The 14452-nt window shown below is 41.7% G+C and overlaps 1 protein-coding gene across 1 annotated transcript; it reads left to right on the top strand.

Annotated features, from left to right (window-relative positions):
- Positions 1-2493: 2493 nt before the first annotated feature.
- LOC128141835 (myosin regulatory light chain 2, smooth muscle minor isoform-like) lies at positions 2494-8950 on the top strand. Its single transcript, XM_052787077.1, has 4 exons — positions 2494-2751; positions 3913-4111; positions 4275-4436; positions 8166-8950. Exons 1-4 carry the CDS (start codon positions 2662-2664, stop codon positions 8336-8338), a joined length of 624 nt encoding a protein of 207 aa, XP_052643037.1. The 5' UTR covers positions 2494-2661; the 3' UTR covers positions 8339-8950.
- The last annotated feature ends 5502 nt before the right edge of the window (positions 8951-14452 follow it).

Here is a 14452-nt window from a genome sequence, read left to right as displayed (position 1 = left end):
CACGCTCTCCCTGCAGAGCGGTTGCAGAAATGCTTCACTCTGGACATACTTGGCACTGTGTGGTGGCAAAAGTCTGGATGAACCACTTAGAAGCAGAGCTACTCATTTCAACCTCAGGCTTCCTGGAACAAGCTCTCCCTAGGATGTGCCTGGGCTGTTTTTTTAGACAAGCCCGAAGGCCGCCTTCAAGACCAGGCCTGCTGTCCCATCAGATAGGGATCTGCAAGCACAGCTATCCCTGCAGCCAGGGAGTACCATCAGAGTGCACGGGAGCCTGCCTACTCAAGAAAGGGGCCTGTCCACTCAAGAAACAGCCCATGGTTTCACTGTACTCTCAGAAAGAGTCTGTAAGGCAGCAGGAAGTGGGATTACAGCCACGCTCTTCTCCAGCATCAGCCAGGGATGCACAGTCACAGTGAACTAAGCACTGTTCAGGGCTGCGGGCAGCTCACGGGTACCATCCTCAAGCAGCATCCTCTCCAGAGGGAGGTTTAAACAGCAGAAACAAATTCCTGTTCACCTGAGAGATCACCACAACACATCTTCTTAATTAAGAGCTGAAGCACAAGCTAATACATTCACCAAAAGAAGTCCTTTTTTTTTACTTTTCTTTTTAAGATTCATGTCAATGAGTAAAAAAATATTCTGCAAATATTATAAGAGGCAAAACAAATCCCTTTTTTCTCCTTTAAATATCCTTAGTGCTATCATGAATGCTGGAATCAAGTAAAATGAACCATTTGTAAAAGCGTTATAGAGGTTCACATCGCACAGAAAATGGTCTGCTTGCCTTTCCATTATGATGCAACAAATTGGAGACAAAAGCTTGAGAAACAGACACAGACAGAAAATTTCGTCAGTAAGAACTGATCTCATGCTGGGCAAGTAATATTACTGTACCTCTTCTCACATCTTTGAAAGTTAAACACTGGGAACAACATACGCGGTGACAGGTTTCATATAACACCTTTTTAATAGCATGAAAAACAATACAATACAGAGTAGCATATTTGCAGCAGTGGTTCAATTTAAAGTAACCAATGAAAGGATTTTAAATTAAGATATCAAATGACTATTTTCATAATTAAACACACAATTCAGTTGTTCAGGATTATCACAGAGCATTTTAATAACTCTATCTCGGTGTTTCTACTCCTTTTCTGCTCACTCACACTTTGCATGTAATTATCCTGAAACTATGTACCATGTCTAATAAGTACAGAGGATTTTTCCCCAAAACTTTTTCATGAGCATGCTCTCAATTCAGCAAAGTTTAATATTTTTTCCCATTGCATTTTGAGGCAAATTTTAGAAGAGCAATGTTAAAATTCATCAGGGAAGTATTCTTATAAGCTAATTAGGCCAAATTCTCAGACCTCATGAAATAACTTCTAATTTGAGGGGAGGGCAGGGAAAGAAAGTTGGGCCTTTTAGCAGTTGAAGTGTTTCACTTCAAATCTGGGACTGCAACTTCTAGATTATGTATTAACTTCAGTATGTACAGTGCCTAAATGTAATCCAATTACATTTGTAAATGTAATTGGTAATTTCAGCAAAAGCCTGTTCATCTATTTTTTCCCTTTTCTCCTTAAGTTATTATTTACCAAGATACTGACTGTACACCAATGACACTGATAACAGGTAGGAAAGGAGGTAAAACAATGATGAACTGACAGTGCAGCTTTCCCATCTGACAATATTTCAGAGTCTTTTTGTGTACTAAATGACAGCTTCTTGAGGCCCAAGTGATTTATATAGGACTTCAGTATGCAAAATGTGAATAAGCATTCCATTCAGAAAAATTTCAGAAATGCGGAAGCGGTCATGAGCTAAAACCAGCCAGTTTTAGTCATTTCAGACCCCATCCTCAGAGGAGCACTACGAAGAGCTCGTACCTCAACTTCTTTGAGGCCCTTACATTAGTAAATGAAGAAAGCAAAAAAAAAAAAAAAAAATTGTGTTTTCCTTTGCACTGCTTTCATCAAGAAAAAACAAGCAAGAATAACTCCTCCGAGGGGTCTTGTAATCTATGGCTGCAGGAAGTGTTAACTCTTGGTCGTGCGGGAGTACTCGTTTAGCGGAGTTGAAGATGCAAACTGGAATTTTTCTGATCCCTTAAGCGAAATATGAGGAAGACTGAATGTAAGGATAACACACTTAATTCAGGCAGTATGTTACCAAATGATCGGGCTTCATTTACCTCACTGCTATAACAACAGGAACCTGTTAACTCGGCGGTCGCCGGCTGAGGCTTGTTTTTAAGGCAGCTCGGCTTTATCCTTCCTCACCAGCTTTTCTGGGCTCTCCCCCGCCCAGCACGCCTCCCCCACCCCCCCAGCCTCAGGGCCCGCCCCCGGCGCGGCAGCCGCCAGCGGGACTCCCTCCATCCCTTCCCGCTGCCCGGCACCTGCAGGCGGCGCCCGGGACCCAGCACCGGCCGGCGGCGGTGGCGGCTTCCCCCGGGCTGCGCCAACGCTGCCGGAGGAGGGGGGAGAATCTGTTGGCGGGAACGTCCTGAACCAGCCGCCCCGAGGAGGGAAGGGGCTGTGGTCGTTAGGGGAAAGGAAAGCCTCTCTGCCGTTTCGCTGCCCTCCGCCGCTTTTCCCGCCGCCACCCGCTGTCGGCCCGCCGCTCGTCCCTCACCCGCCGGTGGGGAGGGCGATGGTTTCTCCGGGAAGGAGCGGGAGTGCCGCAGCCGCTTACCTCCTTTCCGCCTCTGCCTGCTACGGGGTCCCCGCAGCGACCGTTGGGGTGAGGCTGGGAGGGTCCGGGTGCTGCCAGTGGGGAGGTGTTTGGGGGCGGGAACGGGCTGTGGAGAGCGTGACCGTTGGTGGCAGCCGTTGGGGCAGATGCTGCTGAGGAGAAGCGATGGCGCCGGGCCGGCCCCCGCCGACGGTTGAGGCTGAGGACGTGGCTGCCGGAGCCTCAGCCTCAACCGTCGGCGAGGTCGAAGGGCCAGCGCCGAGCTTCGAGCAAGGGGTTAAAGCCGAAAGGGGCTGCGTGTAGGCTTAGCAACAGGTAAATTAAGTGACAGTGGTAGCAATGAAATGGACCAAAGCGTGGCCATTACTCAGCGTTGTTCAGACCCAAACTCCCTTAGCTGGAGTGTTACAAGTGAAGATACCTTTTTCTGAGCAGTTTCTGTATGGAGACGAGCAAAAGCAATGCGAGTTGGTTGCTTTCCCTTTTTGATTAAAGGAGTAGGCAGCAGAGTTTGGCTTTCAGATATGGCAGACCTGTAGTATATTTCGGGTAAAATTAAATGCATAAAAGTAAATGGAGGTCAGGCAGAACTTATTGGTATGAGCAGAAATATAGCTTGCACAGTTTTCCCCTAGTTTTAGGGTGGTTTAAATAATGGAAGGCAAGGCAAGGGGAGAGACCCATCATTATACAAAATAGCAACTACTTATCACTGTAAGGTGTCAAGTATAGCTGCTTTAGAGATTGCTCAGGGGAACTGAGTTGTGTTTCTCCTTCCTGCACTACCTAATATAGCACACAGTTATTGTGTGTCTATATCCATACAGAGCTCTTTCACAGGTTTAATGACAGCTCTCAAAACCTAGCTTTGCTCTTTTAGACTTGAGACCAGTCTGAGTTCCCTTCTTGCAGGTGCATGTATCAAGAAGGAATCCAGACAAAAGCTGTCCCTTTGAAGACTGAAATTCCAGTTTAACTTATGTCTTTAGTGATTTTTTTTTTTTTTTTAGGAGTCTGTCTTTCATTTGTTTGTATTTTCTGCTTCTCTTCTTCCCTTGTTGATTAGGGAAATATGTTCTGATGATAGGAAATGGAAGTGTGTTAGAGGTGTTTTCTACCGGTGAACTTTAATGTTAAACCTTAGTACAGTTTTTTTTTAAGTCCCAGCTCTGATCTTACTGTATTTACCATATTTACTTCTCTCCCTAGTCTCCAAAAATCAACATGTCCAGCAAAAAGGCAAAGACGAAGACCACCAAGAAGCGCCCTCAGCGTGCCACTTCCAATGTATTTGCAATGTTTGATCAGTCGCAGATTCAAGAATTCAAGGAGGCCTTCAATATGATCGACCAGAACAGGGATGGCTTCATTGACAAAGAGGACTTGCACGATATGCTCGCCTCCCTTGGTAATGACACTTTTCTGTTTACAGTTGCCAAGCAAATTTGTGCTGTTAAAATAATTGAGTTTGGGATAGCTTATGAGAGATGTCTCGGTTTGTGTTGCGCTATGCATATTGCTTTTTCTTTTAGTTTGAAAGCTAAAACAAGTATGAATCCCTTTATTTGTAGGAAAGAATCCGACGGATGAATACCTGGATGCCATGATGAATGAGGCTCCAGGCCCCATAAACTTCACTATGTTCCTCACAATGTTTGGTGAGAAGTTAAATGGCACAGACCCAGAAGATGTAATCAGGAATGCTTTTGCTTGCTTTGACGAAGAAGCAACAGGTACGTGGGTGAAACTCAACTGCTTGTGGGGGGAGGGGGTTGCTTTTATGTTGTTTATTTGGGTTTCTAAATAGTATGCTGATTTTTGAACCTTTATAAATGAAGTATGACAGTAATCGTAACTGGCATATTCTACCAAGTAATGAGAATTTGACTTACTACTGACTGAGAGTAAAAACTGGCTGTTCTGTGTGAGTACTGAGAACTAGTAGTAATGTTGTTCTGTGGGGCTTTGAAGAAGAGTATTTTAACTGGGCAGTGTGTATGTTCCTCAAACTGCAAAATAAGATGCATTTGCTCTAAGAAGATGAGGACATTGAAAAGGTAACAGATGTGAAATCTGTAATACAACTGAGTTTGTCCTCCCCCTGCAGTACATCTGAGATGCATCTGAATTCTTTTCTGTTTTTAATATTTCAAGACAAGTTGTCCAGCCTACATAAAGTCTTTTGAACCCTTATCTTGCCTAGTGTATATTACGGCTCTGATGACAAATGCCAGGTGTCATGCCCTCACCCGCAGCTCAGTTTGTTTTCAGGTTGCAGGAAGGGCTGTAGCCTTGATGATCTAAAGATAAAAAAACTGGGTGGGGTCCAGAAGACAGAAATTACAGATTGGACTGACTTGCATAGCAAGATGGGGGAAAAGAGGAAAATGCAGAGCTGAGTTTTACTGTATCAGGCTTTCAAGGTTGCGCCTATAATCTTGAGGTTAGAGTTTATGCTTTTATTTATTTATTCATGTAGGCTAAGATTCCAGAGAAGTGTGTAGCAACCAGGGATGAATCCTTAGGGCAGTTCTGCGGAATTACAGAATATCAGCGCTTTGACATCTTGTGAACACGTATTTCTAGTGCATGCCGAAATTATGTAGCCTCTGTACTAGAGGTGTCACTGCACCTGTAACTTTTCTCACAACTGGCCACCACAATATTTCAGTCTAACCTGTGGATATGTGCTCTGAAACTTTCAAAGGATTTATTCCATTTCAAACAGCTATTTTCAGTCTGTGTATTTTTAGCACCTTTTGCCTTTTCAAAGAGCATTCCCTTCCTGCTGAGGTGTAGGTAAACAGGCTTTCTGTTGGTAAGGCCTTTTCAAATGTTAATTGACTTCCTCCCTCTCAAGGGAAATCTCTTTACCATCTCCTAGAGAAGGAAGTTTTGTTAGTAGGTTAATTATTTTCTCTCCACAGGTAGTCTGACTCACTGTGCTACAGGGGTTTTTTTGTGTGCACCAAAACAAGAGCCTGCGAATTACGATATAAAGAAAATGATTGTGCTACCAGTTCTTTTGAACAGTAACCTTCTACGTCTATGTAAACAATAAGTTACTAGTTCAGGCCTCCGTGTACTGATAAGATTGATTTTATTATCTTTCATCTCTGTGTGGTAAATGTTTTAGTCTAGTCCTAGGATGATTTGAGGATAATGGTTCCACAGTCTCTTTTGTGCCTTATACCGTCCTCAAATTTTAACCAGGAAACATATTAGATAGTTATGCTGTTTTATTGATTTTTGATTCATAATAGTCAAAATGCAGTCTTCAAAATAATGTGTGATGTATTTGTAGAACCCATATTATGTGTGCCTTTTATTAATTTTATTTTCAGATTTGGCTTCTGATCAGTTTGTTCCTTTTAAAAATGAACAAAATCATCTCCAGCTGTCAAACCTTTTTATTTTTTTCTTTTTTTTTCACTTCATAATCTCCACGTGCATGTGTGTTATGGGCCTGATTTTCTAGCTTTACATCAGTGTAGCTCTTTTGAAAGAGAATAATACAAATCGGATCCTCCTGGTGGGGATAAAGTAATTGTTGGGTTTTTTTACTTATATTTTCTGTATTGCCGATCTAGTTGGGTATGTTGCTTCAGTGTTACTATTGTATGTAGTACTATGAAATTAGTATAAAAGTTACATCTGTCTACTTTTGGTATATCTTCTGCTCTTTGATCTTGCATTGTCATCTGTTTTGTGCTGTCTGCCACGGGGTGAATCTTAAATTTTGTTTCATTAATTTGTTACTCTCCATCTACACTGAAGCTCTGTGTGAGGGAGAGTGGGAGTACTGTTTGCTTTACAATTCAGTGCTGCTATAACTTTTAGTGTATTCCTAGTCTGGCAACTTGGGTCAGTGTTTAAACACCTAGCTGTTCAAACAGAAGCAATTAAGTCCTTGAGACTAAACTTGCAGCACCAAAGGCCTTGCATTCTTTGAATACTAATCCTTACGTCATCTCTCATCACTACTTGGTCTCTGTAGAACTGCAGAAATAGAGAGCCTAATCTGTTTAGGTGTTTTTTTCCCCTTTACACACATCTGCAAAGAGGCAACTCCAAAATTTGACCCGATTAAGATGGGCCTGGCTATCTGAACGTTCTCCCTGTTTTTAAAGTAGAACATTGCTGTTAGCCTTCTTCATCTGGAGTCAGTGGTCAAGAGCTTGTCTACACTGGGATATGATGCTGTTTTGATTAGCATATATTGAAACACGTGTTTTTTTCCCTTCCCCACAGCATATACCAACCCCATGATAATTTGTCATGCTCACTGACTGCCTTTTGGTCCCCTGATTCCATTTGGCTTTGTCTCTTTAATGAACTCTGTTTGCTTAAGTTATTCAATTCTCTTTCCAAAGCAGAACTTTTTTTTTTTTAATCACATTCTAACTGAATCTACATCAGTTGATGTGGGTGTCTTCTTATGCTTTCCAGCTGTTCTACACAGTTTTGGTTTGTTTTTTTTTTTTTTTTTTGGAACATACTTCTACCTCCTCTGGTTTATTGATATTTCTCCAACTAAAGTTCAATAACCAATTTCTTTCTCAAGTGAAGCAACTATTGTGCATTTAAAGGCATGGTAGGTCTTATTTCAACATTAAGCGGTTTCTGCATTCTTCTGTCTACCATTTGTTGTGTGGATTCCTTTTTTCATCTCTAAACTTTCCTGGAATTATTTGGCAACTGGTGGTTCTGCCCATCTATTGAAATTGAATTAACAGAACATACTTAGCAACTGCTCATTTTTATATCTTTGTTAATTTCCTCCAAAATCTTCTGCTAATATTTTAGCATAAAATAAATAATTTAATATATCCTACCTCTTTTTTACTAACATCTCCCCCTCTACTTCTCCACAGTAAACATTATTCCTCCCTCCTGAGTTAACTTGCTCAATCCTGTCTGAAAGTCTTTTCTGTTATAAACTCTTTCCCTGGACGCTTGCCAACAGTTCACTGTATCCACGTAAACCACCTCCAGCAACAGTATTGTGCAGCAGTGAAGAGCCAACCAGTGGTTATTTAGTCCCCAGAGGAAACTAGTTTATAGAGGATGCGCAAATATATCCAATTAAGTCAAAAAATATATAATTCAGTTAAGAGAACAGCTTGTGTAATGAAGACTAGCAGTGACAGGAACTTGTTTTTCCACTTTGAGCTGTTGAAGATCAGTAGGTGGAAATAGGTGTTACTAGATCCCAGCAGATCAGGCCCTCTTTTCAAAAATCTGTATGAAATGCATCAAACTTCCCCCCTCTTCCCCTTTGTATTCAAGGAATTTCTTTAGAATTTAATTAAGAAAGTATTTTGGGCTCTTGGTGCAAATGCATATATTACTTGCTGTATTAGTTAATTGCATGTCTGTTGGTGTGTCTGTCTTACTGCTTTTGAAGACTCAGCTCAGGAACGGCTTCCCTTTTGTGTTTCTCTCTATACATCTCATTCTAGGGTTCATCCAGGAAGACTACCTGCGAGAGCTGCTGACGACAATGGGAGACAGGTTCACAGATGAAGAGGTAGATGAGCTGTACAGAGAGGCACCGATCGACAAAAAGGGGAATTTCAACTACATTGAATTCACACGCATCCTGAAACATGGAGCAAAAGACAAGGATGACTGAGCAAATCCGTGGATACCGGCAGATAGTGGGGTTTTTTCCCCCATTAATTTTATTTCTTGGGATCTGTTTTTTCTTTTTTTCTTGTTGGGACCTTTTGCATACATTTTTAGCATTCCAGCTTTTTCCTCTGTGGACTCTGGGGCTGCTCAAGCACACCTGCACCTTTGTAATAAGGCTGGATGGAAATGGCAGGGAGAGAGGACTGCTTACAGTGGTAGAGGTTTAGGGAAAAAGATCAGTGAGTGTGGAGGCCCAGGTAAAAGTGTCAGTGCTACTCATCCTAGCTAGATTAATTTTACATTTTTAATGGTAACTTTTCAAATAAAACACTGCTATATTATGTACATCATTAAAATTTTCATGCAAGAAGTGGAGTGTTTAATCGTATCTGAAAATATTTTTGCAACTGTATGCAGTCATGTTATTACCTATTTTTGCCTTAAAAATGAAGCGTAAGTCGCTTAAGCATACTGCTGTTTGTACTTCAGGGACTGAGTACTTCACTTACTACTGTGAGCATATACAATGAAGAAATTCCCATCCTTTGAATTTTAGTACATTGTAAATTAATGATTTCTGTCTAAGACTTGCACATTAAACATTTTAAATCTTGTGGATGTCATTGAGGGAGTATTTTACCACCTTAGCGCCTTTATTTCTTGACACTGAGTACAGTATTAATACTGCTTTTTAAAAACTTACATGGTAAATCCTAGTGTTTTCTTAAAAAAAGATAGCATGTGTGAGTAGAATGCTTGAGTGATGCCTCTTACCAGATCTGCAGGACTGACAATGTAGAATTCATTACATTTCATTGCAACCATTTATTTTTTTCTTTCTTTTCTCTTCCCATCTTTTTTCAAAGTGCAGTGAGAATGGGGCTGGATGAAGAAGGAGGGAGTGCTGTCTCTGTCCTTTTTGTTTTCTATCTGAAAATGTTATTCTTGCTTTCCAAATGAAACAATATACAATACATTTTTAAGAGCTTCTAGTGAGAGTGGTGCTTTAGGTGTGTGAGAAGGCAGCATTCCTTTTGTTCCATTTCTCGTAATTATATCCTCTAGTTCTTGCGATATGGAATGCATAGCAGATTTGCTACAGTACTCTGAAGCAACTTTGCCATAATCTGAATACTTGTGGTTCTGGTTTTTTGGCCTTGAGAGAAAGGGTGATCAGAGCTGCTTTTGTCACTTCTAGGATTTATATTGTTATCCCTTAAGAATTTAGGTTACAGAATTAAGAAATGTCATCTGGCTGAGAGCATTTTGCTGTTTCTTGGTAGGGTGCTATTGCAAATTGAACTTTTAATAAATTTCATTAGAAGACAGTGATTATTTGTTTTAGAAATACACTGTTCTTTCATGAATAACCTACTATGACTGTAGTCTTTTGAGAAGGACAGTGCCATAAAAATTGTTCACTGGTATCTGTAAGAAAAAGCTCAGAAGCTTCTGCTCTAACTCAGTCCCAGTTAGCTTTGCAAAGGAATGGGAATGGTGCAAACACAGAAAGGGTCACAGGATGCTAACAGTAGGCCTGTAAGAAGAGTATGGAAGGTGCTGAAATACAGAGAGGGGGAAAAGGGTTCAAAATGCTTTCAGAGAAGACAGAAGAAGAAATCCACATGCTTCAAAAATAAGTTTTCTCTCAGTGGCTCCTTTTTTGCTGAAAATAGTTACATTTTGAGGGGGCAGAGATAAAAACTCGAAAAAGAACTTCTGTGAACTATCAGTGAAACCAATTTTGCCCTGTCTGAAGGAGGCGAAGTCGGCCAGGTCCTCAACCAGCCCCCCAGCTGAGGACAGCCTCCCTCCTTCCCTCTGCACCACAGGCGAATCTGCCTTTCCTCCCAAGGGAGGCGGCGGGGAACTTGAGGCCAGTATCCAGAGCCATCAGTAGGTGGCATTACAGCTCCTAGCACTTACTTGGCTGAAGGGCAAACGGCTCACAAAATGACTTTTTTTTTTTTTTTTTTTTTTGAGTCCCTTTGGTGCAGCATACAGAGGAAAATACGGTCCGTTCCCACCGAAGATCTGCTCCTACCACAACACGGACTAATGCTGTCGGGATTTTTCAAATTGCAGCTTTTGTATGCAGTGAATTTTGGCTCTTTAATCAAATTCATTCATTACAGAAGAGAGTAAAAAGAGGTATCTGCAAGCTGTTGTTAACAGTCATGTATGGACAAACACACACGTGGTGTATGTTTGAAAAAGATTGGGTTTCAAAAGGACTTAAGGCCTTCCTTGTAACTCAACCCAGATACACTGCTCGTGCATTCCATTTCTCAGTATCTCAGTAAGCGCTCTTGTTGTTTTGTAATATTAGATTTGAAAAACTACCCCAAATTCAAATTTATATGTTTGCATAACTTTGTTTACATAGGAAAGACTACAACCTGTGATATAAACTGCTGAGGCTCGGAGTGAGGCAGCTGGTGTTTATCTATAGCAATAACTGCCAATTGTTAAACCCCAGTTCTTGCTTATGGGCCAGGGCTATGTTGCTGTATAGCAACGCCTATATGGCATTTGGACTTGTCATGACGAGCTGTAATTCACTAATGCTATTGTTCTTAGCCTTGCTTTTGGGAGAATCTTTGTTTTAATCTCTCAAGTTTTATGGCATTTAATGCTCTGATACAAACATGTCAGACTGATACAAACGGACTTTTGGTGGGTAATTCAGAGGCCTGGGATTTCTCTTGCAAAGAAGTTTTAAACCCCTGCTCACTTCTGATGCAGAAGGTGCCTTAAAGTCTGTGTCTGTCTGGAACCAGTAACACTGGTTTTATAGACTAATTGCAGTTCTCAGTCCTGGCAAAATCAGTCTCGTAAGAGCCACACAGAATCTGCAAGTGTTCTTACTGAAGTGGGTCAGCAGAACATGAAGGTGTTTATGGTGGGATGTCTTTCTCCTTTTATTTGTTTTATTATTAATTCAGTTGTTTTGTAGCTAGGTCACTTGAGTGGAGGGCTGGAACAATGTGGCCTTGAATCCTCTCAGCCAGGAGAAAAGTAGGTCTGCAACATTCAGGCTGAATGTTAAACCACTGAACAATTGAATAAGGGAGGGTGGAACCATCACAAACAGTTGTGTTTCTTATTGTGCTTCTTTTTTTTTTTTTTTTCTTTTTTGGCAAATGAAGGAGCTCAGACAATGATCCCAGCAGAAGGGATTAGAGATCAATTCTACCTGAAGAAAGACTCTTTCCTGCTCTTCAGGGTGAAATTCCCAAAAGCTATGATTCACAAGTGGGCTGGTATGCTTGTTTCCTGTGGTTGTGGAGGCAACAGAGCTGAACCCTAAATGAGTTTTAGCTTATAAACTGTTTCCTCTCCAGGACTGTTTGTGAGAAGCAGTGCCTCACCAGGGAACTGTCTCGCACATCCTGTATCTGGCCTACCCCCCCCCACATACTCCCCATCAGTGTAGGTAATAATTTGCAAAGGTTGTCACTGCCCTTAACTCTGCTTTAACGTTGTGTGCTGTAAGCTGCTGTGGTGTAAGCACCTGATTATCCTCGAGCACCTCCACTATCTCTGCACCCAGGGCAGTCATTTTGTAAGCTGTGCTGTCCCTACTTGTGGCTCACAGCCCTAACTCCTGTAAAAAGAGCAGTGGCGACTCCTTACCTTCTCTTCAGTATTTCTTGTTGATGAGATTCAGCAGATCCTTACTCAGTATGCTTGTTTTAATAGTTACTAATTTTAGTGCCTAACTCCCCTAGATGGGGAGAGAGCAGCATCTGTCAATCTGGCAGGCATGCCTCACTGTGAATAGTACCATTGATGTCAAACGTTCTTCCCTGTCATCCAAGTAGCAGGTATTTAATACGGCAACATCCAAATGTCAAATAGAATGATGCTTGGTCTAAAAAACATGAGAGTCTTAAGAGAATTCATATCACCAGGGTGGTAGTGTCTAAATACTAGGCACTTGGTATGACCTTTGTGGAACAGGCATGGTTTATATTGCTATTCAAATAACCTTAGCTAACTGCTGACTCATCTCTAGTTCCACTCTACGCATCCCATTGCTTAAGTATAAAAATTGTTTTAGTAGCACTCATTAGTTGTGAAAGGGAAACCTAACGAAAATTCCTATGTAATCATCACGACATCAGAAGTGTCACGTAAACTGAGTCTTTAAAAGTATAAAAAAGAGTTCACACAACTTTAATAGGGATGCATACTGGTCCCAGCAGGTTTCTTTCTGCAAGTAGGTAAGAGTTGCAAATTAAAGATACTTGCAGCTGGAAACTTCCTTTTCCAATAACTGCTGGTCACTGTGACATTGGAAATGGTTACAAAGAGCTACAGTGAGACCACAATCATTGCACACTGCCACTCACACAGATACACAAAACTTCCTGAGAAATCTGCTCAGCTCTGTGCCCCACAGCCCTAGCAAGCTTCAAAGCTATAGGGCTGGAGTCAGTCAAAAGGGGAGTTGACAAGTTTCATGTTAGCAAGATAAGCTTGTGAACTTTGTGATACATTTTTGGAAGAGAATTAAATGGAACAAAATTACTTGTAGTTAATGCTTGCCTGTTTCTTTTACTGATTCAGGGCGTAAGGTATTGTATATTTATTAGAACCTGAGATATATGTTGTGCAAAACACAAGTTATAACACTGTTACTGCTATCCTGTTGACAAACAGGGGAACTTAGCCTTGAATCTAAACCCTTCTACTTTGCCTGCCCTCCTCTGCTGCTAATTAAAAAAAAAAAAAAAAAAAAAAAGGTAGCAATGCAATTTTCAGTTGTCAGAAGACAACATTTCTTTCAGACTTTGGCTTTTTTTTGTAACTGATTGAACATAATCTTAGAATTTAACTAACAATAACTAGTTTCTCTGCTGTAACAGGTGGAGGTATGCAAACTGCATATGTCTTGTTGATGTTTGTTATTGGTGCTTTTTAGCACATCCATCTATTGCAAAGCCTCTTTGCCTAGGTGAGGCAGAGAACAGCAGCACTGTTACAACTGTATTTGGGGATGTCCTACTACGTGCAGAACTAAGGGGAAGGAGGAGTCATCTAACCTGTACGAAAGGATGAATAAGGAATACACGGCAAAAATGCAGAACTCTGATTCACTTACTGGAAGATGACTATGGGCTACCTGAACCCCCCAAAAGTAGGATAAACTGTTGCCATGAAATGCTAGTTACAACTGCACAATTAGCAGAAACCCTACCTGGTAGCAGCTATAGCTGAATTTGAAGGCAAGTTGCCGTGTGGATGGGACAGCAATCAGAAGACAGTGATGAGGCTTGTTGGAAGTACCTGGTTTTACTATGTTCCTTTTGCAATGCATGCAGCCTACTGCCCCTGAAATTTTCTGGCCCAAGCTCTGCACACAGAATTTGGGTAACTGAGTAGCCATCTAAACTAATGAAGATTAAAATACCAGAAAAAGGAGAGAAGATAGGGGCTGAGGCACTGAAGTACTTCCTGATGCAGCTGATCAGAGATGACTCTCTCTGAGTCCAGCTGAGACCCCAGTACTCAGCCTTCTCCAGAGGCTGGAAACCAATGCCTAGTCAACTCTTTAGGTAGCCCCTTACTACAGCAACCCACAGCAGCTCTTCCAGAGTTCTGTTTTCGTACCTCATCTTTCACTCCCCCCCCCCTCCCCCCCCCCCCCCCGGTCCTTTATGCAAGCACCTAAATGCCTTCCACTTGTCAGGGGCCTGCATCTACCCCTTCTGTTACAAGCTTTACACATGTCTAAGGGTTGAGGCCCTCAAGCAAGAAAGGCATGCCCTTCCCTGCTTTGTGTACTGCACCCGGGCGGGGGGGGGGGGGGGGGGGCCTCACCTTGAGATAAGATTCAAAGCAGCTAATAAGCTGTAATGCAGGCTTTGCAAATTTTGATGAGTAAAAATTCAAGCACCTCCAGGATTAGAGAGTAATTCAGTGGCAGTTTTGAAAATGCTAGCAGTATCTAAATGGGACATCAGTACCTCAGGCATTTCAGGCTCTTGACTGAAAGTGCAAATCAGATTCTTGTGCACATCTCCGGATGCACAGCAATAGAGCAACAGATGACAAAATTGTCATTGGAGGGCAGTAAGTAAGTGTGCTAGGAAAACAGGAGACTGTTTTG

The sequence above is a fragment of the Harpia harpyja genome, chromosome 5 (assembly GCF_026419915.1).
Source record: "Harpia harpyja isolate bHarHar1 chromosome 5, bHarHar1 primary haplotype, whole genome shotgun sequence".
NCBI lineage: Eukaryota > Metazoa > Chordata > Aves > Accipitriformes > Accipitridae > Harpia > Harpia harpyja.
This window is presented reverse-complemented; position numbering and strand designations above follow the sequence as displayed.